General features: G+C 42.4%; 2 protein-coding genes across 3 annotated transcripts; both read right to left on the reverse strand.

Moving 5' to 3' along the window:
- Positions 1 to 556: 556 nt before the first annotated feature.
- Positions 557 to 1,894, reverse strand: LOC135093542 (RING-box protein 2-like). The gene is made up of 2 exons (XM_063992882.1): positions 1,654 to 1,894; positions 557 to 1,280 (listed from the first exon to the last, which is right to left on the reverse strand). The coding sequence occupies exons 1-2, from the start codon at positions 1,817 to 1,819 to the stop codon at positions 1,114 to 1,116; spliced, it is 333 nt and encodes a 110-aa protein (XP_063848952.1). The 5' UTR covers positions 1,820 to 1,894; the 3' UTR covers positions 557 to 1,113.
- A 2,584-nt stretch (positions 1,895 to 4,478) lies between these two features.
- LOC135093541 (general vesicular transport factor p115-like) lies at positions 4,479 to 21,837 on the reverse strand. 2 transcript variants are annotated; one of them, XM_063992880.1, is made up of 19 exons: positions 21,583 to 21,837; positions 20,971 to 21,105; positions 20,598 to 20,694; positions 20,103 to 20,277; positions 19,623 to 19,719; positions 18,976 to 19,177; positions 18,469 to 18,569; positions 18,009 to 18,238; positions 17,362 to 17,516; positions 14,158 to 14,181; positions 11,901 to 12,019; positions 11,345 to 11,554; positions 8,816 to 9,107; positions 8,141 to 8,362; positions 7,729 to 7,994; positions 7,103 to 7,237; positions 6,587 to 6,790; positions 6,034 to 6,249; positions 4,479 to 5,482 (listed from the first exon to the last, which is right to left on the reverse strand). In XM_063992880.1, the coding sequence occupies exons 1-19, from the start codon at positions 21,658 to 21,660 to the stop codon at positions 5,285 to 5,287; spliced, it is 3,156 nt and encodes a 1,051-aa protein (XP_063848950.1). In that variant the 5' UTR covers positions 21,661 to 21,837; the 3' UTR covers positions 4,479 to 5,284. The 2 variants fall into 2 exon arrangements, with proteins under 2 accessions (XP_063848950.1, XP_063848951.1); XM_063992881.1 differs by lacking the exon at positions 14,158 to 14,181 and having other exon boundaries at positions 21,583 to 21,836.
- Between the last annotated feature and the right edge of the window lie 482 nt (positions 21,838 to 22,319).

Consider the following 22,319-nt stretch of genomic DNA (forward strand, 5'->3'; position numbering starts at 1 on the left):
GTCAGGGAGTTTGAAGGAAATATCCTTACCCTCCATCAACACAAAGGAATCTAACCAGTTGTACTGGAGGGAAAGATGACATGTGAAGGAATGGCAGAACAGAAGAGAGAAATGTTTGTATCCATCTTGACAGAAGCCCACCAGATAGATATATACATACATACATTAACAGATGGGGAGATGGATATATACATATTGAAATTGGCACCACAATGCAGGATAACTTGTAATTCTTCCAAACTTAAAGGCCCTCACATACAATTACAATCACCAATTGATGAACCAGACATAAAACACCTGAAAGATCCTGTTACTGTGCACTTGTCACTTTCCCAAAGTATTTGATTACTCAGACCAAATAAATCTGTAGCTCTATGTCTATTTCTTATATTGATTTTATTGTCTATTTTAACTTATGAACTGTTCCATTATGTGTTAACTTTTTTTCCCAATTGCTGTAATTTCTTTACATTGTCTGCCAACAAAGCAGTAGTGTGTCGGTGCACTATTGATATAAACCAAGCTAATGGGTACATACCTGAAAATAAAACACAAGTGGCACTGTAAATCTGTAATTTTTTTTTAAACAAAATCAGTTCAAGTACATTTGCATTTCACAAGTTACTTCAAGTCTCATAAGTGACCTCTGAACACACCATTTTGTATAACTTTCTTGCCATTAGCTATTGATGCAACAGAAAAAGATGTTCTTATAAATATTTTCTATTATGTTTTTCTTAGATACATAACTGCAATTAAAATATATGTTGTTTGTTACAAAAACATCCTTTAAGGTAAAGTTTCAATACACATCAATGTAGAACAAGTAAAGTAAGAACATAACTTCATAATAAAGAAAAGTATTGCTGTTTTCTTGAAATTCCCTCAAACACACAAGTTAATAATTTATGCATCTCTCTCTCTCTCTCTCTCTCTCTCTCTCTCTCTCTCTCTCTCTCTCTCTCTCTCTCTCTCTCTCACTTACACATACATACAATTGTTTTATCATTAAAAATCTTATAATACTTGCTAACCTCACAGTTCTCCCTAACCACAGCTAGTTGCAAGAGAACTCTTCTCCACAAACTAATACAATTTGAAGGATGGAGTTGACTATTTGCCAACTCGCTGCACAGACCACTCCTGCTGGCACAGAGGACACCGATTGTTCTGTTTCACCCACAGGCTCATGCAGCAGTTGTGGAAGGAGTGGTTGCACTCGCCCCATATCACCACACAGTCGTCCTGCTTGTTCTCACCCTGGCACCTCAAACACGCATCTGTCACGAAAAATGATCTATGAGGAAAATCAGAATATTCTACAGTAAAAGCCCTATATAAAACATGCACTTTCACTAATAAGCAATTTTTCTCCCATAATCATCCACAACTTTTTTTTTAGGATTTTGTTTTTTATTGTGTTTATCTCTTTGAACAGTTTTACAGCCAAGAAAAAGACAATATCAGCCCCTAATCTCCTTATTTTACTCTGCTCATACACTGTCAAGAGGGAATGGAGAAAATATGTAAATGAAAACAGGAAAGTACTTCATTTATGAAAACAGAGAGAGAGAGAGAGAGAGAGAGAGAGAGAGAGAGAGAGAGAGAGAGAGAGAGAGAGAGAGAGAGAGAGAGAGAGAGAGAGAGACTCACCCATAACCTGCACTCTACATATAGCACAGGTGTCACACTCCACATCCCAGCTCCACATGGCCACCGCGTTCCACTTCTTCAGAGTGAACATCTTCTCAGGCTTCTGGGTGTCGCTAGCGATCGTCTCCGTTTCTCCGTCGTTGATCTCCGCGTCGTTGTTGTTCATGGTGGTCTGTTTATGTGACTCAGCTGATGCCTGTCCGATGTCTGGCCTTTGTTTACGTCCTGATGATGATGATTGTTGTGACTCAGCTGATCGGTGCTCTTAAACAGTCTTCTTTACGGGACAGTACTAAGATTTTCTTTCTTTATGGTGTTTTCATATCTTACACTTTAGTATTAATTGTTTGTAATATTTTTCCATTAATATCTTGTAATGATCGCTTTAATACGGTGATCTCATTATGTTAATGTGACAGTCCTAATTCAGTTCATATCTTCATCCTTGTATCAACCAGTTTAATATTTTCTGATGCCGAAATAAACAAAAAGAGGATGTTAGATAAAACTAGCACAAATATGTCCACATACGAGTATCTATTATGTCACTTGTGCGCGCTTTGGGGCCGAGAGGTCCTAAGCGCGGGGGTTCTAATCCAAGCCACGGAGGATAGGAAGGGCATTTACAGAGGTAATGCTTCTCAAATGCCAAATAAACGTCCTTCGTCAGGAGATATCGTCCTAGCCATGATAGACTAGGGAAGCCAGACCTAAAAAAAAAAAATAATAAATAAAAAAATAAAAAAAATAGAAATAAAAAGATAAATAAATAAATAAATAAATAAATAAATAAAAATTAATATGTAAAATGTGGAAAATTAATTGGGGAAAAAGAGTGACTGTGCGTGGAGAATCTTACACTAAATTTGTAGTAGGTTTGGCTACTTGTCAATAATGCATCTGCAACTCGTCCCCACTCTCTCTCTCTCTCTCCTTTGTCTAATCTCACTTCTCACTTCTTTCTGTTCACTCATGCCCCACATAACAATATATATCATGTGTTTTGCTTCATTTGTGGAGTGATGTCATCTCTTAAAGGAGTCAAGACATAATAAAAGGCACATGGCCCCAGTTGTTGTTTGTTTCCTCTGTTGGTCTGTCCTCTTATGTCAAATTATGCATTGCGGGCTACACCAATCCCAGCCCTACTGGTCTTGTTGCCTGTCTATCTCAAGTCTGTCAGTCTGTGGTCCACATCTGGGATGTCTACAAAATCAAATATTCGAAGATCATAACTTTATTCAACATTTTTGTTTGATTAACAACTCTATAACACAAGGACAGGCCACAGATTAGTACCCACACAAGCATGAAGTATATGTACTACTCCACACACAACAGGTCCTGCTAGGCCTCCACCATCCATACCATACACACACACACACACACACACAAACATACACACACACGCACACACACACACACACACACAGCCTCCTCCACGCCATGAAATACAAGTGGAAGACACCATCTCACAAATGTATTCCTTGGATATTCTAAAAACATCTCAACATATACAGACACTGCAAAAAACTCCCTTCTTAGTACAAAAATACATTTGTTTCCAGTTCGTTCCTTAATTCTCACCCCAGCAATCGATTCCTACATTATGGTGATGCTGATGAAACAGGTTATCAGTTTGTCAGCTAACAATGTGCAGTAATCAATGCAATAGGTACTACAATGTGTATGCAGGGTTGGTATTTTCCTCAAGCATTATGCATGTATAAGGATCCTCTATCACAGCCTGTACGTATCAAAAATTGACCTCGGTTCAAAAAGTTCTCAGAAAAAAAATAAATAAATAAAAATTACTCCCATCCACTCTCATTAACAAGTAGATCTACTGTGGGAAAACTATGCCATGATTTGTGTGTGTGTGTGTGTGTGTGTGTGTGTGTGTGTGTGTGTGTGTGTGTGTGTGTGTGTGTGTGTGTGTGTGTGTGTGTGTGTGTGTGTGTGTGTGTGTGTGTGTGTGTGTGTGTGTGTGTGTGTGTGTGTGTTTTGAGCTTCATCTGCACAAAATCCCGTGGCAGAAAGAGGGAAAAAATATCCCATCCCTTGATGACAATTACGTATACATACACATGGCAAGATACAGAGGGTCTACCATACATACTTCTCATCTTGGGGTTATGTAATACAGAACTACCAAGTAAGGTGAGCTTCTTCAACTCCTGCAAACTTGTAAACATGAAGACCCTGATGGGAGTTTAACTGTCATTAAGACTTGATACCTACGTAAGAAATGGACAAAAGTCTTTATCTTGGTGATGTCATGCAGTTTGGGAGGAATTTAACTTGGAATAACAACAGTGACATACTTGAAATCTAATACAGAGAGAGAGAGAGAGAGAGAGAGAGAGAGAGAGAGAGAGAGAGAGAGAGAGAGAGAGAGAGAGAGAGAGAGAGAGAGAGAGAGAGAGAGAGAGAGAGAGAGCACCTTCCTTTCTCTCTCTTACCATTTCACAGGGAGTTACTAGGATGAAGAGAGCCCTCCAAAAGTCTAAACAGAAATGACTGACTGGGCAGACTAAATAAGAGCAAGAAAAACCAGCACTTTGTGTGGATTGAGGGGAAGGAATGAAAAAACTGTATCAGCTCATCCACTGATCCACTGAACCACTCACATCCACCACCACCACCACCTTGAGCTGCACAGAGCACCATATCAAGAATAGAAGCAGGAAAATATGTACAAAATGGAGAGCAAGAGCAGAGAGAGAGAGAGAGAGAGAGAGAGAGAGAGAGAGAGAGAGAGAGAGAGAGAGAGAGAGAGAGAGAGAGAGAGAGAGAGAGAGAGAGAGAGAGAGAGAGAGAGAGAGAGAGAGAGAGAGAGAGAGAGAGAGAGAGAGAGAGAGAGAGAGAGAGAGAGAGAGAGAGAGAGAGAGAGAGAGAAATGCAAGTGAATTATTCAACACATACGAACAGCATAAATATCTCTGACGCATCATTAACAGACAATGTATTTACAAGATGTTACATTCTAGACTAAGTATGTTAAGATGTTCCTCATGCTTCGTGATATTCAGTTACCATGACTGTGAAGATTATGACACATTGAAAGAGTCTATCACATTGCAGAAAAAACCTTTTTATTTTCATATATTTATGTTCCTTGTTTTGTTGCATCTGTTTTGTTTTCCTCTTGCTCAAATATCACTTTGTTTTGCTGCAAAGAAGAAATTTGAGCCTCTTTCTTTTCTTCTGAATTTATTTTCCTTGTTTGTTGTGTTAGCATATATTCTTGTCTTGCTCAGATGTCACCTTGTCTTAGCCAGAAAGGAAACCAGATTAGAAAACATAACAGAACACAGTGCTCTTCTTCCACTTAAGCCAGCAGCACCTGAGGGAGCAAACACCCTGCTGGCTGCTACACGACCACGCTGGGGAGGCCTAACCACAGATGTAATAAAGAAACAAGAGTAAAAAAATGAGAATAAAAAAGCAAACTGAACATAACAAATCTTCGTACAACCTTTACACGTAGCAATCCATGATGCCCGACTGCAGGCGAGTCTGTTAAGTGCGTTTCAGGCGTAGGTGAGATAGGACAGTGTGTATGGGGTGAGGACGTAACTCTCCCCCCACCTCCTGCAACAAGCTCCGATGGTCCACCGAGCAGCGTGTGTCACTGGATGTCATCGAGGTCGTCGTCATAGTTCTCGGTGATGGCAAAGTCCCCATCCTCGTCCTCCTCATCCTCATCCTCTGTCACGTCCTCCCCGTAGGTCCTCAGTTTGCGCCGGTACTCTGACATCTTGCTGTCTTGATCTGTCACCAGCACCAGTAAGTCCTCCTGCTCCCTCTTGATGGTGTCCAGCTCCTCCTGCACACACACAACACACATGTAAGGTGGGTGAGTGCTCAGGTTGCTCGGTGTTATGTACAGGTGCATGTTGAGTGTGCTGGTGTGTTGTGTTGAGTGCGAGTATTATGTGCTACTGTTTGCATGCTGAGTGTGGGTTTATTAAGTAAGGAATAAGGATGTCGGGTTTTGGAGAATACAACATTATCAGAGAGAGAGAGAGAGAGAGAGAGAGAGAGAGAGAGAGAGAGAGAGAGAGAGAGAGAGAGAGAGAGAGAGAGAGAGAGAGAGAGAGAGAGAGAGAGAGAGAGAGAGAGAGAGAGAGAGAGAGAGAGAGAGAGAGAGAGAGAGAGAGAGAGAGAGAGAGAGAGAGAGAGAGAGAGAGAGAGAGAGAGAGAGAGAGAGAGAGAGAGAGAGAGAGAGAGAGAGAGAGAGAGAGAGAGAGAGAGAGAGAGAGAGAGAGAGAGAGAGAGAGAGAGAGAGAGAGAGAGAGAGAGAGAGAGAGAGAGAGAGAGAGAGAGAGAGAGAGAGAGAGAGAGAGAGAGAATTACACTGACCCACACAGCCCTCACCTCCAGCTGCTTGCACCGTGTCTCAGCTGTTGTCCCAGAGCCAGTTCCCACTGCCACTGAGGCTGCTGTTGCTGCTGCTGCTGCTGCTGCTGCTGTTTCTAGCTGTGTTTGCAGTTGCTTGACATGAATTTCATAATCTTTAACTTGCTGTTTTAAAGTTGCACACTCCTGCTGCAGCCTGTCATGTGCAGCTTCATCCGGGTGCTCTCCAGACACCTGCAACCCAGCACAATGAAATGAAACCTCAACAAAGGGTGCAAAGACTTGACACACACCACAGCACATTGAAACACTACTGAGTCATTGCAGAGCATTGCATCACTGAATCTTTTAAGTTACCTCACTACCTCAAGACAGCAATATACGGGCTAACTGAAAATTCCAAACTTAACAATATTGGAATGAAAGATTGTTTAAAAATTCAAAGCAAAATGAGGCACAAATACAGTTTTATACCTATAGAAGTGTAAAAACAGGTGCATAAGTATCTAATTTATTTTTACCCTGTTTTGGCAAGGAACAATTTGGAACTCATGACAGACAATACCATTACCTCTGCCACCCTCTCCACTGTGCCATTCTGCTCGCTGTGAGGTGGGGCCTGAGCAGCTATCTCCTTCAGCTGCTGTATCTCTGAGTCCTTGTTGTACAGCACTAACTGAAGATCCTCCAGCTGCTTGCGAAGGTTCTCCATTTCTGGGTTGGACAGGGAGTCAAAGAAATCGGCTGCATTCTGATTGTCAAGGTGATTGTTGATCTGTAGGGAGGAAAATATGAAAGTAAAGGATGCAGGTTATATTCTTCCTTGTCACTTATTTTCCTTGTTTGTTGATGGGAAGGATAATGCTCTTTAGACTGTGTGTGTTGCTCAGTCATCTGTCAGTTCTGTGAATGTATCTAGCTAAGGAAAACAACACAGGAACAGTTCGGTTAGCAGTAAGCATGGAGGTCAAAATTATATCGATAACTATTTTATCCTGTCAACTATGTGTTTACCTCAGTTGTCTGTCAGTTTGGTGTGTTCATCCAAACAACCAAAAATGTAAAGAACAGTTTTATTAGAAATTACCTGCTGTCCAGCTGTAGATGTTTGCTGCTGTCCACAAGTCTGGTTACCCTGCTGCTGCTGCTGCTGCTGCTGCTGCTGGATTTCACTACTCTGCTGCTGCTGCTGCTGCTGCTGTAGTTGCTGAAGTTGCTGTTGCTGGAGTGAAGCAATACATGACACTTGTCAGTAGAGAAGTCATTTCACATACAAATATGAGAGAGAGAGAGAGAGAGAGAGAGAGAGAGAGAGAGAGAGAGAGAGAGAGAGAGAGAGAGAGAGAGAGAGAGAGAGAGAAGAGAAGAGAAGAGAAGAGAAGAGAAGAGAAGAGAGAGAGAGAGAGAGAGAGAGAGAGAGAGAGAGAGAGAGAGAGAGAGAGAGAGAGAGAGAGAGAGAGAGAGAGAGAGAGAGAGAGAGAGAGAGAGAGAGAGAGAGAGAGAGAGAGAGAGAGAGAGAGAGAGAGAGAGAGAGAGAGAGAGAGAGGAAGAGAAGAGAGAGAGAGAGAGAGAGAGAGAGAGAGAGAGAGAGAGAGAGAGAGAGAGAGAGAGAGAGAGAGAGAGAGAGAGAGAGAGAGAGAGAGAGAGAGAGAGAGAGAGAGAGAGAGAGAGAGAGAGAGAGAGAGAGAGAGAGAGAGAGAGAGAGCAACCCACCGTGGCAGTGAGTTCGGTGTCTTTCTTGTACATCTCGTAGTAGTAGTAATCCCTGGCGTGTGTCATCTCGGCAAGCTGCTGTTGGAGGAGGGTCACCTGTTCTGTCTGCTGCTGCTCCGTGGTGTGGTCGGTAGTGGCAGGGGCTGTGTCGGTGCTGGTGGTGGAGGCAGGAATGGTATCTGCTGTGGTGGTGGTAGTGCTGTGTTGCTCGCTCTCTTCCTTTGTGACTTCTGTTTCCCTTGAGATGCCTTGCTGCACTCTTAGCACTGATGGGAAGATTTATGTTCTTTAGATTTAGTCAGGTACTTACTTCACTGACCACAATTATACAGAAATCTGTAGGAAAATTAAATTAATGGACAGAATTATTCTCCTTAGACATGCATACATTCACCACCACACTCTTCCTCACCAGTGTTCTCATCATGGAGTTGTTGGACTTGTGCTGACATCTGTTCCTTGCCAGCCTTCAGCTCCTCCACCTCCTTCTCTATCCCCGCCAGACGGTCCCGCAGCTTGGTGATCTCAGCATCCTGGTCCCGAATGATGTCCTTGTACTTGGTCACCTCCACAGGCGTCACCTCTGTGGTGCTCCCACCGGCCAGCTGAGGCATCACAGCACGCAGACATGTCACTGCAGGTTGTGGCAAGATATTAGCGTTTATAGTGCAGTGTAAATGGGAGCTTTTAACTGAGTAACTTGTGCATTTGTTGTAGAATGCAAATGGGAGTTTTCTGTGAGTAACTTGTGCATGTTTATTTTAGTGTTTTACTTTGGTTTATAACAGAAAAGCAATAGTCTAATCTAGTTATGTCTAGCTTTCAAGAAGTTAGTTTCAAGACACTTCTCATAATTTTTTATATTCTTTTTTGGACAACTTGCTTTTTGGATTGGCATCTGCGGTGCGCCTTTTTCTTTTTCTTCAGTACACTCTCACTATCTAGAGAAACACACTCTCAACACAGACAACAACCCTCACTTCCTACTCTCACTGTTTACAGAAACACACTCTCAACACAGACAATTCTCACCTCCTACTCTCACTGTCTACAGAAACACACTCTCAACACAGACAACAACACTCACCCTCCAGGCTTTTAAAGAGCCGGCAAAACTCGTGATCAAACACCAGGTCGGATGGGTGCTTGACAGCCAGCTGGGGCGACTTCACTGCCTTTGTGTATGCCTCCGTCCTCAGAATGTTGCTGAGTTTGTCTGTGAAGTTTTCCGCCCCAATCCTGTCCGTCACCAGCTGCCGGAGTGACTCGGTGGAGAAGCTGGTGCCACTGCCGTCGTTGAACTGAATACAAAGGCCAAGGAGGAAGGCACACAGGCCCTGGCACACAATCTCCAGCTCGTCATGTTCGTTGGCACTGACCTGGAGTGGAAGGATAGGGAATATAGTTGGCACTGCAATGGTACACTACAGGACACACACACCCACACTTAAAATGGCAAAACTACGTCGCCACTACTACAGCAGCCTTCCACCACTACTTCCCAGCCAAGAGCGTCACAACGCACCCGTCTGATGCTCCCTGGATGACGCCCCGCATTAAAAGACTCATGCGTCAGCGGACCTGGGCGTTCCACTCCTGCCCGGTCCTTTACAGGAAACTAAGAAACAGAGTAATCAGGGAGATTAAGAATGCAAAGGCAAGCTATTACCCAGACAAGATACACCACCTCAAGCTGACCAACAACAGACAGTGGTACGCTAAGATCAAAGCTTTGTGTGGCTTACAAAAGCACACTTCATCCCTTCCTTGCACCTCACACCTTCCTGCTAATCTCGCGGCTCAGGAGATGAACGATCACTTTGCTGCTATCTGTCAAACCTTTCCTCCCCTCCACACCACTCCGCTTCCTGCCTATCTGCCCGCTCCCTCCCCTCCACACACTGTCCAGGCGATGGATGTTTTTAAGAGAATACTTAAATTTAAACCAAGATCCACCACACCCACTGACCTTCCTATAAAAATTTACAAGGAATTTGCTGTAGAGCTAGCAACACCGCTATGCTCCATAATAAACGCCTCACTCTCCCAACACTCTTGCCCCGCGGACTGGAAGACATCTTATGTCACTCCCATCCCCAAAACTTCCAGTCCTCAGTCACTCAATGACCTCAGGCCAGTCTCTATCACCCCCATCCCTAGCCTTATTTGTGAAGATTTTGTATATGACTGGGCATACACCAAAATTTGTAACACCGTGGATATCAGACAATTCGGAAATATTAAAGCCACCTCCACCTCACATTACCTGACCAGCTTCCTTGAATTCATCCACAGCCACCTGGACAAGCGAAACACCTCTCTAGCTGTTGCTTTTGTCGACTTCAAAAAAGCCTTTGATCTAGTTGATCACACTGTTGTCATCAGCAAGGCAGTAAGTCTGGGTCTCCCTCCTAATCTGATAGCGTGGCTAGCCGACTTCCTCACAGGGAGACGTCAGGCCGTTCGCTATCAGGGCTCTGTCTCTAATTTCCAACAGCTGACATGTGGAGTCCCCCAGGGGACCAAGATGGGTCCTCTATGCTTCCTCCTCCTCATCAACGACGCCCTCACCGACACCCCCCATCGCTGGAAGTATGTGGACGACTGCACCGTGGGCGTCCCAGTTTCCAACAAGAACCCGGACTACTCGCCACTGCAAGCAATTCTGGAGCGACTGCAGACGTGGACAGAGGAGAGCAGGATGACCATCAACCACAGCAAAAACTGTGGTGATGCATTTCTGTACCTCCTCTGTACCAGTGCCCCCTCCCCGGCTCACAGTGGGCCCTCACCCCCTCCAGGTGGTCCAATGTGCCAAGCTTCTCGGAGTCACGGTGGACGACCAGCTGACCTGGAAGCAGCATGTCGCCAGCACCGTGAGATCAGCTACCTACAGGCTGTACATGCTGCGCAGACTCAGGTCGCTGGGGACGCCGACAGATGAGTTAAGGGGGGTGTACCTCACCTTCATCCTCCCCAAACTCATGTACGCCTCCCCAGCGTGGTCCTCCTCCCTCACACACACTCAACAGCTACAGCTAGAGAGTGTGCAGAAAAGGGCGTGCAGGGTCATCCTTGGCCCTGCATACACCACCTATGAAGAAGCCCTGACCACCCTGAGTCTGTCCAGAATATCCACCAGGCACCGAGAGGCTCTGGAGAAGTTTGGGAAGGGACTACTGCATCATCCGCGTCTCAGAGACATGCTGCCGCCCGACGCGCCTCGCCCTGTCCGTGCCACCAGACACCACAACAAAATAACGCCCCTGAAGGCGCCGCGCACGGACCGGTACAGACTCAGTGCGATTCCCACCATGGTGCGAGCCATCAATCGATAGTATTTCCCTCCTAGATTAGTCTTACCGTTAGGATTAATGTTAAGTTTTTCCCCATCCCCTATGTACATTTTCAGTTTGTCAACTGCCTAAATAATAAACCGTTTATTATTATTATTATTATTATTTTTATGCAAAATAATTCTCATATAAGAGCAATAAATCAGTGGAATGCATTACCAGATGAAGTGGTGTGTGCAAGTGATATACAGAAATCTAAAGAAAATATGATACTTTGTTATTAAAAGACAGGGGAGAGAGTGAGTGTGGGTGGCACCTACATGTGTGGTAAGGTGAGGGACGGCAGCAGGGATGGCCAGGAAGGTCTGGACGGCCATGGGACTGTGGGCCAGCCAGGTGGATAGCAGCATGAGGATCCCCAGGCGAGTGAGCACCTTGGGCCCCGCCTGCAGGATGGAGGTGCACTGCTGCATCAGGGACACCGGCTGGCTGCCCACGCTGGTGGCCAGCTGCACCCGCAGCATGTTCTCCTGCACCATGCCAACACAAGGGCAAAGGGCAAAGATTATACACTGCTATATTGAGGACTGTTTCATTTTCTACAGCTCAGTGAAACACAATCAGTGTCTTTACTATGCATTATAATATACTGAAGTTACTCCTTTATGTTCTCCTCCAACACCACTGAATGTTTCCTTACACCACCAGAATATTACTGCACATTCTTCTACAACTCTAGTAACGTTATGATACATACATTTGGGAACTGGCACTTCAGTGACCCTTTTTTTTTTGTTTTTGTTGCCCAAGGGCAGTGCCACTCTTAAATAAAAATAAATAGATAAATAAATAATTCTTCTGCAACACTGGACCCACCTTCTGGCTTAGATTGTCCACCAGGGAGTGACTCAAGGCCACAGCAGCAAACCAGTTGGACACGGGATCGGAGGAGAAGAGGCCGCTGCAAAGAAGCTGGCCGGCTGTGATGGAGTTGGCTGTGGGTGAGGCAGAGAGGGTGAGGTACGGTCATAAGGGAGAGGAGGGCAGAGGGTGGTGAGGTTACTGTCAGTAGTCAATTATCTGCTATACTCATTTTCATGGCATTTTCCCTCAGTCATATATCCCCTGAGCTGCTAACACTCAATCACTTGGGAAGGTTCTGCTAGACTGTGAGCAAAGCAGAGGACATAATGCCAGTTCCACAGTCTTACACATTGAATTTATAGATGATCAAACTAAACCACTCCCCAAGTTTTTAAAAATTTTCAATAAAGCAACAGACAATACAGGACTGTTAGTATTTGGTATTATGGGACACTAACAAATTAAGAAGTAATTACATGTTCATTTCCTCCCACCATGGAAATGTCTTGCACTGCTCAAGGAAACGAGTGCAGCAAATTAAATGACATCTGACCACGACTGTACATCATGAAGGAATGTTCTATTAATCTGTGATTGTCTCTCTCTCTCTCCCTCTTGATCTGTGTGTGGTGATGGCAATGCTGAATGTTTTCCCTGATGCTATTTTATTACATTAAAAAAGATAAATAAATAAATAAATACATGATGCATGAACATATATGAAAACTGACAAAGTAAAAAGAAAGTAAGGAAGATAACAAGACAAAAATCCAAAGTCTTGTTTAAGAAAAGATCTGCAGAGAGAGAGAGAGAGAGAGAGAGAGAGAGAGAGAGAGAGAGAGAGAGAGAGAGAGAGAGAGAGAGAGAGAGAGAGAGAGAGAGAGAGAGAGAGAGAGAGGAGAGAGAGAGAGAGAGAGAGAGAGAGAGAGAGAGAGAGAGAGAGAGAGAGAGTGGGGATGGGGGTGGGGGTTTTGAATGAGCTAAATGCAGGAGACACACTCATGCCACACTCTGGGGAAGCAACAATAAAAAAAAAAAAAAAGGAGATCAGATAGTAACAACAAACTACCTCAATGAAACTCAGGTGAAGGCAAGGCTGGTCATGCAGGGAGGAACTTCAAACAGAGTGAGTACACAGAAGAAGAGACTGAATGAGGGAGATGAGGAGAGGAACATAACAGATGATGAGGCTAACTGTCAAAAAAGAAAAGTGTCAAAATACGTATAGCAAACCTCAATTCAAGTTCAGGAAAGTACTGAGGTAACCATGACAAACTATAATGCAAATTCAGTAGAGTGTTGAGGTAAGCATGATATACCTTAATTCAGTTGCAGGAAGCACAGCAAAACTTAGTAATTCAGTTAAAAACAAAGATATTAAAGTTAGCACGGCAATCCTTAGCAATCCTTAACTTCATTCTAGCAAGTATTCAAGTAAACATGACATCTCTTATTTCAGTTGAATTCAAAAGCTTCCAAAAAAACAAATGAAGTAATGATGGGATGGCTGAGGCCAGCAGCACCACTTGGAAGGCTGTGCATAAGTGGTGTGAGTGGTGCATGTAATGATCCCATTAAAAATACTGTATGTTGATCATTTATGACATTTAAATGGATGGACTGGAGGACTACATGAATATTATTAAATGCTGAGGCTGACTTTAAGCATTATTCATATTAAGTGAAAACTAGATGCATTTTTTTTTTTTTTATTACTGTCAAAATGTTGGGTTGAAAACTTTTGTTCTAATTAATTTTCAGGGAACAATTTTTTAAGATACAATAATGTTATTTTACTAAGAATTTCAAGCTGTAACAAACTTGAATTTCGGTTTTGGTTCAGTTCTGAAAAAAAAATCAAAATTTCCTCAAAGCTCAGACAATGAAAAGCATTAACATTTGCTTTTATCAACAAGTCTTTACTCTCAATTCTATTTCTTGGTTCAGTTCTGGAAAAGAGCAACAGGATTTCCACAAAACTCACACAACAACTTAAAATCCTTTCTCCTGCCTTATGTAGCAGTGCATTACACTCTATATGAGCAGCACAGCCACTTAGTAACCCCACAAGCCAGCACCAAACATGCAACACAGTGGGTGGGAGGAAACAGGCCAACTTGCAGTGACTCAGTGGGATCTCAACAACTCTAAGCTTTTGTAGTGGGACGGGGAAAAGTGTGATGACATTACTGCAAAAAGGAAAACTGTGGCCACCCATAAGTGGGAAGGGGGGAGCCATGTCAACAGTGCGGAAAACAAGTTAACTTACGAAATGGTTTAGCTCCGGGTACAACTGTAAGGGCAACAGACTAGTTGTTAGAGGCCTGCTACATCAAAAAGTTGAAACAAAACTACTTAATGGTATCACTTCTCTATATGAGCCTTGTGTATGTATGTGTGTGTGTGTGTAGGAGTATACATGCATGTGTATGACAGTTACTGAGTGGAAAACATGCTTAAGTTATTTTGATAAATAATCCAAGTTGTATCCAAGTTATCCCTGACAGTCAATGAACATTCAGACACACTGTGGGAGTGTATGGGTGTATTTTTTTTAACCCTTTCACTGCAATATGCAACAATTCACTCCATTAAAAGTACTCCAAGAACTCTTTACAAACACCTACAAGAAAAGGAGATGCATTAAAAGATTAGATTTTCCAATGTATAGACAATAGACTCTTTAGTGGTGACTGTAGAAGAAATTAAATGTCCTGGCATGCTTTGGTATTAAAGAACCCTATGTCAGACACCAGTGAAGGGATTAATATTGTTGCTGTGGAATTTGATTCAAGTAGACAAAGGTTGATGAATCAAGTGTGAGAGAGGTGAATAAAAAAGTCAATAAGGTGTTTGTTTGTTTTTATGGAGTCTGAGTCCATTTCTGGTGTGCTGTCTTAACCTACTCTAGGTGATTAAGTTAATGCAAAAATACTAAAGAGAAAGAGCAGTCACATGAGGACAAGTTCCATGCTAAAATAACATTACCATCTCAGATAAGCGACTACCAGTACCAGTAGTTTAGTTGAACTTGAAACTTGCAAACACTTCCTTGATGTTGCCCACACTGCCTCCTCAGAAGGTGGGGAGGTCCTCACTAGCGCTAACTCAATCATTTAATCTTTCTACCTCATTTTTTTGCTAATTTGGGCAAAGCTCACTAAATTTATTCATTACTTTCTAACACAATATTTATCACATCTATGTACTCTTGGTAATCTGGATGAATTTTTCAATATTTCTTCTTAATACTTTTTAATTCAATCTTTAAAGTCTGCTTTTGCTAATTTTCATGAAAATCTATATATTTATAATAAAAATTTCAACACAATTCTTAAAACTTTTAGATAATTTGGGCAAAGCCACATTTTTAATGATCTTTTAAAAATCTACTTTTGACAATCAGTATAAAACTCTGCATTTACTCAGTCTTTTTATTTTCCATTCAGTCAGCCACACCCTCAGCATCACCACAGACTAGCAGCCACAAACAAGCAACTGCACCACCACAGGAACTAAACCACAACACAGCAACATAACCTCTGGGAAGCTGCACCCAGGCAACACAACACCAACACTAAGGCTAACACACGGGCCAACACAGGGAAAGGGATTGTCTACAGCACAACATGACATCCCCTGTGGAGTTAGTGGTGGAGGAAAGCATGGATGAAGCAGTGGTATTTTTCTGGGTTTTCCTTCGCTACTGTACCCCACTTGTGTCTCTCACTTTGTCAACATTCCTGATCTGTAGAGACGAATTTCCAATGTGATGTGGTTATGGTATCTCTGGTGTATTTCTTATTGAATGCTCAGATTTAGTGATTCATAAGTATATCAACAAGCATTTTACACTTAGGTGAACTTGTGTGTGTGTTATGCTCAAGTGGTTCGCAACAATAAAAAGTATTTATGTTAATTGTAACTTTTATATTTCTAGTGTAAGGATTAAGTAATGCAATAACTTCAATAAGTACTCATATCTATATCAAGAAAATGCCAGAAATAGTATCAGATTCTTGAAATACACCCAACGGTCTTTGTAAGATAAAATTAAATAAAAGACAAATCCAAAAGCAGCAAGATGTTAACCATGATTAAAAACACAACAAAATAGATCAGTTACTCACTAGATGCCATAAACCACAACTATCCCACACAAATTTCTTTATTAGTAGGTATGAAACACTGCCAAATAAATAAGTATTAAGATTATCATGCACTTTGACTTGGCTGCCCTTTTTGTGGGGACACCAGCCTGATATAAGGACAGATAGACAATATGTTAATGTGAATACTGTGAGCTCTGATTACCACACAGACACATTGTTAGGTTACTTCCTACAGTGAAACAGCATTCCCTTGACTCACACCAGCCGTGCCCCAAGAATGTTACCTTCTGCAGGCACCACCACCACCACCACCACCACCACCATCACCACCACCACCACCAAAGAATACCTTAGTTTACAGGTCCAGAAAATAACAGCATTTGCTCAAAACAAGAAATTCAGAAATTATCATCTTTTGGCATAAGGATAAGACAGTTTTTTGGAACTTAATATATTCATGGCATTAAGTAAATAACTTATTCTTTTCTGCTTTCCTCATTACTCAAAAAATAATAGGTTTTGTGAAATAGTGTTTACTTGTCTCAAAAACAGAAAAAGGAGTCAGAATATATGAGGGGATAAAAACAACAGTACAGACACTTACACAAACACTGAGGACATTTTTTGAGACAAACATTCAGACAATTGAGACAAAGGGAATGAACACAATAACAATGAGCTAGGAATGAGTGATGCATGAAGAGAGAGATGTCAGACAGAAATGAGGCACAGAGAGGAGTCATGGGTGAGATATGAGACTGAACACTCAGCAGCAGGTGAAGCATAGATAAGACTAAATATTCAGATAAAAGACGAGCCACTGAGGTGATAAGCAAGAAATGGATGAGACATAAATGAAACGTTTTATCCATACACAAATGAGATGAACTGAAAACAAGGATGAGGAATGTAAGGAAGAAACACCAACAGATGAGAAAACAAGCTACACAACATGTAATATAACACACAAGATGATTAACAAGAGACGTGTGACAGGAGACAAAAACATTCAAACACAGATGACGAACTGAGGAAGGAGACACCCAAAGAACACATGGATGAAACAAAACCACACATAACAAATGAATCAAGATAAATGGAAGATAAAAACATTCAGGCACAAAGAGGGCACAGAGGAGAGACACCAAATGAGGAGGAAATCAATGACACACTAAACGGCCACTAATGAAACACAGGTGACTAAACAGACATGATGAGACAAAACAACACAAGGAATAAAGGGAAGGAACGCCCGAATATATGACAGGAACAAATACATAAAACAGAGAAAACAGTAACACGTGGATAAACGAACTTGGACGAAACACACAAGTTAATATAAGTATGGATGAGGTGCTCACCATCAGCCGTCTGTGGCAGGAGTGTCTGGATGATTTGTGCCTGGCCGGTCTGGTTGCGGTAGAGGAAGCACTGGAAGCAATACAGGACAGCACAGCGCAAGACGAAGGGCTGTTTGTCATTTACCATTGACATCAGCAGGACCACAATGGCAGGCCTGGCAGAGTGAGGGGGGTGATGAGTTATTCAACACTTCATCTATCTATTTGTCTATATGCTAAGCCAGCAATCCCAAACAGGGGCCCACACAAAGGACCACACTGATATGTATCTCCTACACCACTTAATAAATAAAAAAAACATCCTCTTTCTAGCTACTATTAAAGTCTAATGATCTGTATCCTCTACACCAGAACATCTTATCTGTAAAGGAGATTGATCAAGCACTGAAAAGCATAAAAAAAATCATAAATCATGCTCCTCAAAAAAGTAAATTAGAAAAAGGTTTTAAATTTGGCTGGTCGATTTATCTTCAGGGGGTCTAAATGCTCCTCTTATAAAAGTCCCAGTCATAAACATCAGAGAAGAGACAATCTGTAAAAAGTGGAAGGAACTCATAAGCCATCCAGCCTTATCACAGAAAATGAGATGTTCAATAAATTGACAATGCTGTAATCAACATTGATGGAATTAAGGTAGCAAGTAGTACCTGGGTGGGGTGGAAGGCGCCATCATGCTGGCAAAAAACTCCTGGTTAGGCATGTTGCCTCGGATCATGTCGGACACTGTGTTGATGGTGTCCGTGAGGATATCCACTGGCACGCCTGAGGCCATGAGGAGGCCCGTCAGGGTCTGCAACAGGCCACACTGGTTCATGACCCGCTGGCAGGAGGTCACAGCCTGGGCTGGGTTCTGTGGGGCCACTAGTGACCTCACAAGCTGGGAAGAAGGCGGACCATCATCAACTGTGTTACTAAATTAAGTTCCTATTTGGCAATTTGAACTTATTTTCATATGCATTATTCATATAACCACCTAGTTCCTTCCTCTAAATTTCAGGGCCATCCAAAACTGGAAAACCTTAACCTAGGGAAGAAAAGAATGACATTACTCTGTTTCACTACATTTTCTACTGTTGCCTGCTGTGTTAGGAGGTTGAAGACACAAACCTGTAGCATGTAGTGAATGTTGGTGACTTTCTGTGCTGACCAGCCTTCCTTGTTGTCCATGGGCAGGATGAAGAATGAAGTGAGTCTCTGTATGTAGGTCCCTGCAGGGTGGACATCACACATTACAACAAACACAATCAACAATCTCTCAATCTGGTCCGGTTGTCTTAATGTAAATTCCACTCAGTAAAATTCCTCCATGAAAATTTCACCCAAATAATTCTTCTATGATAAATCCTCCAGCCTGACTTAACCTAACCTGACCTGATGTAATCTAACCTTACCAACACTAGATTATTATGGATGAAATTATTTTAGGTAAATCTTGTGAGGTGTAACATTCATAGGAATGCTCCTGGAAAAAACTTAAGGTATATAACAAAGAAATGAAAGCAACATATAAGGAAAACAAACAGATGATCCCATTTGTCACAAGCTACACCATCTAATCTACAGTAAGAGATGCAGGGCAGTAATGGCAAAGGCTCCTCCCCCACCAACACTTACCTTCCTTAAAGAACGTCTGGTTGGACGGGTTGTTGCGGAGGAGGTTGAGCATGAGGATGAGGCAGTCTTCCACCACCACGCCGCCGTCAGCAAACCCTTCACTCTTGATAATGGCAAAGATGTGGTCATAGCCATTCTCAAAGGCCACAATCTTCTGCAGGTTGGTGTTGTTCTTGGTGAGCTGTGTTAGGAGCAGCAGAGCCTGAAAGTGAGCACTGCTGTGAAGACGCTGTGCCAAGAGATGTGCTTCACACTTTCTTACCTAGTTTTAGTATCATATGGGACATGAGGGGAAGCAGAGATATGACCCTTACGGTTACTAATCAGGATAGGACAAGAAGTAAGTCAGATATAAAAAGAGAGACAGAAAGGAATTAAACCTCAAACAGGTTGGTGAAGGACTGGAATAAGTCCAATTATAAGAAAATCAAACAACTTCGTGGAGAGATCATAGGTGGACATAGATACTTACCTATGTACTATACAAGGACTGCTACATGCAAACCTACTGACTTCTAGCACCTTTCCTCATGTTCTCGTGCTCTTATGTATTACAGCTTGAATAGGCATTACATCTGATAATAAAACTCATGACAGACACTAAAGCTATGTGACAGAGGCGACACACAACAGGCAGATACACATACATCATTCCTGACAACTTCTCGGCTGTCAGACAGAAGATCCATCAGTTTGGAGACTCCGCTGGGAACAACCAAGATTGTTTCCTGCAGATCCTTGGGCCTGGGAAAGGAACACAAACAGAGACACAGATTACTAAACAACCCATTCTGTAAAAAATAAATAAAATTGCTTGCAGACCCATAGCCTCTTGAAGAACAATACAGAATGTTGGTAGCAGATAACTATCTTATCAATATCAAAAAGTAGTAATGCATCCAAGTGCTTTTGATTCACAGGAATGAAACTGCATACACACACCTGCTTCAGATAAGACTGAAGTTTAAGTCTTCAAACATTGCTAAAATCCACAATCTCATATCAGAAATGTTCAGGACCAGAAACTTTACCAAGAGCTTGTTAAAGAAAAAGGTGAGATGCCAAAACACTTGAGAATAGAGCACCAAGATATATCAGGAAATTACTGAAATGATCAGAGAACCCACCTGTTTTTGAGAAGATTGGTGAGCAGCTTGACAGTTGGATAACGCACTTTGAAATCAAACTCATCCAAGAGGTTGATAAGGAGCTCAATGTTCTCCTGCCTCTTGGTGAAGATCTCAGTAAACTGTTCCCCAACCATGGATGAATAACTGGCCTCTGAGGATTCCCCATTCTCTTCTGTGGAGGAGGACAAGGTAACACTCTGAAGGCTTAGATGGCACCTTGCTGTTCTGGCTTAGGTAAGATTAAACTGACTATCAAGATAGTAACTGTACAGGTATTGAATTACTGTTTAAACTCACATATTATAACACTGATTGTCAAGATACTAACTTTGTCTAGATACTGAATTACTGTTTTAGTTTAGATGTGATTACAAATCAATTTAAGAGACAATCAAATGGTATATACATAGATACAGATCCATGATTACTCTGGTTACCAAACTTTGAACATATTTTTGGCTTAGATATGATTACTGGCCCAACTTAACTCACCCATTTCCTCCTGGAAGGTTTCTGGGGAGGTGATGTGTACCAGCGTCTCAATGGCATAGTTGACAATCTCGTGGTCACTGCGGTCCGCCTCCAACACCTGCGCATGTGAAGGAATGCTAAGTTTGTTGTGAGCACAAAATATATACACCTGTATCATACAAATGTTGATTTTTTTTCCATATTATAGTAGGGTATTCTGGCCAACTGCTTACTTTAATTATTGCAATTATAATTATTAGAGCACAATAATTCCAGCCAAGATGTGGTGAATGCATGGTTTTTCGAGAGAGAGAGAGAGAGAGAGAGAGAGAGAGAGAGAGAGAGAGAGAGAGAGAGAGAGAGAGAGAGAAATCACCACAGGCCACAGACAGACCTGAATGAGTGTGTCCATGCCATGGGCTCCCACCAGCACCCTGTACTTGCGGGACATGGACTTGAGGGCCCGGCAGCCATCGCGGCGGTCCTCCAGCAGTGTAGATGACTGCACTCGGTCTATCAGTCGCTCAACCTGCCAGAAATAATACTCTTTAAATATTCTGAAAGGGATCTCCATTGTGGCTTGAGAGAAACTGGCAGGATTGCATAATTTATGATAATAAAGCTTTCTCAGAATTCTATCAAACAATAGAAAAAGATATCAGTATCAAATCTCTAGAATACTATGATAAAACAGCAAACCAATAGGATAATGCTGAAATAACATTAACAGTTTCACCTGAAGATTAGGTTAGAACTTTGATAGGTTTAGATTCATTTTGTTAGTTCATTTCACTGCTGATGCCTTGACTGTGTAGATCATGACATAAAGTAAGCTCAGATATCTCCTTTTTCTCTCTTGTGTCAGTGCAGATGTCTGTACCGACTACAACAGCTTGAAGCCAGAAGCAACAGATTGTGGTGTTTCTCACAATACTAAGTGACTAGTGCAAGTGTTGAGGCCAGCACCAAGCGTGCAGTGGTGCAGGAGGGGCGTGGGTGCACTCACCGTGTCTGCCCCTGACGGCTGCTGGCCAGGCTGGGGAGCGCCCAACACCGACTGGGTAACGGACCTGAAGTAATCCATTGTACCAAGCCCTCACCTCTACCACCGCCCCACACCTGCCACACCTGCCTCCCACACCTATCCTCAGCCTCCCGGGACGCCTATATCCCCCCTTGTGGGTGTACTGGCGGCGTGCTTCCCTCTGCACTTTCACGAGCCCTTCCCTTTGACACTTTGTTTACATCCACGTAGCAGACGAAGGCGGCCGCTTCTCTCCCTGATAGGTAAACAAAACAGCATCGCAAACTCTATCTATTCTGCTCTGTATACCAATGGATTTCTTCTCCTGCACGTGAAAATGTTGAGCTGTCATTCTGTTGTTTATTTTATTGGGATTATGTTAATTGAAATGGTGAGTATATGGATTTTAGTAAATGTAATAGAAAATTAAAGAGGAATCCATGTTTTTTCTTTTTCTTTCATCATCATCACTATCGTCTTCTTTTTTATTCTTTCATCATCATCATCATCATCATCATCATCATCATAAGCAGCAGCATCACCATTTTCTTCTTATTCTTATTTTTACCTCGCTTATTAAATTCTTGTTTAATTTCTCTCACATTCTTCTTCTTCTTCTTCTTCTTCTTGAAGCGTATTTCCACCAGCATGAAAGAGGCGCCTCACACCGTTGCTGGGTTCGGGTTGTGTCTGTCAGGGAGAAGGACTTCACCTGGGCG

This window comes from Scylla paramamosain, chromosome 43, assembly GCF_035594125.1.
Source record: "Scylla paramamosain isolate STU-SP2022 chromosome 43, ASM3559412v1, whole genome shotgun sequence".
Lineage (NCBI taxonomy): Eukaryota > Metazoa > Arthropoda > Malacostraca > Decapoda > Portunidae > Scylla > Scylla paramamosain.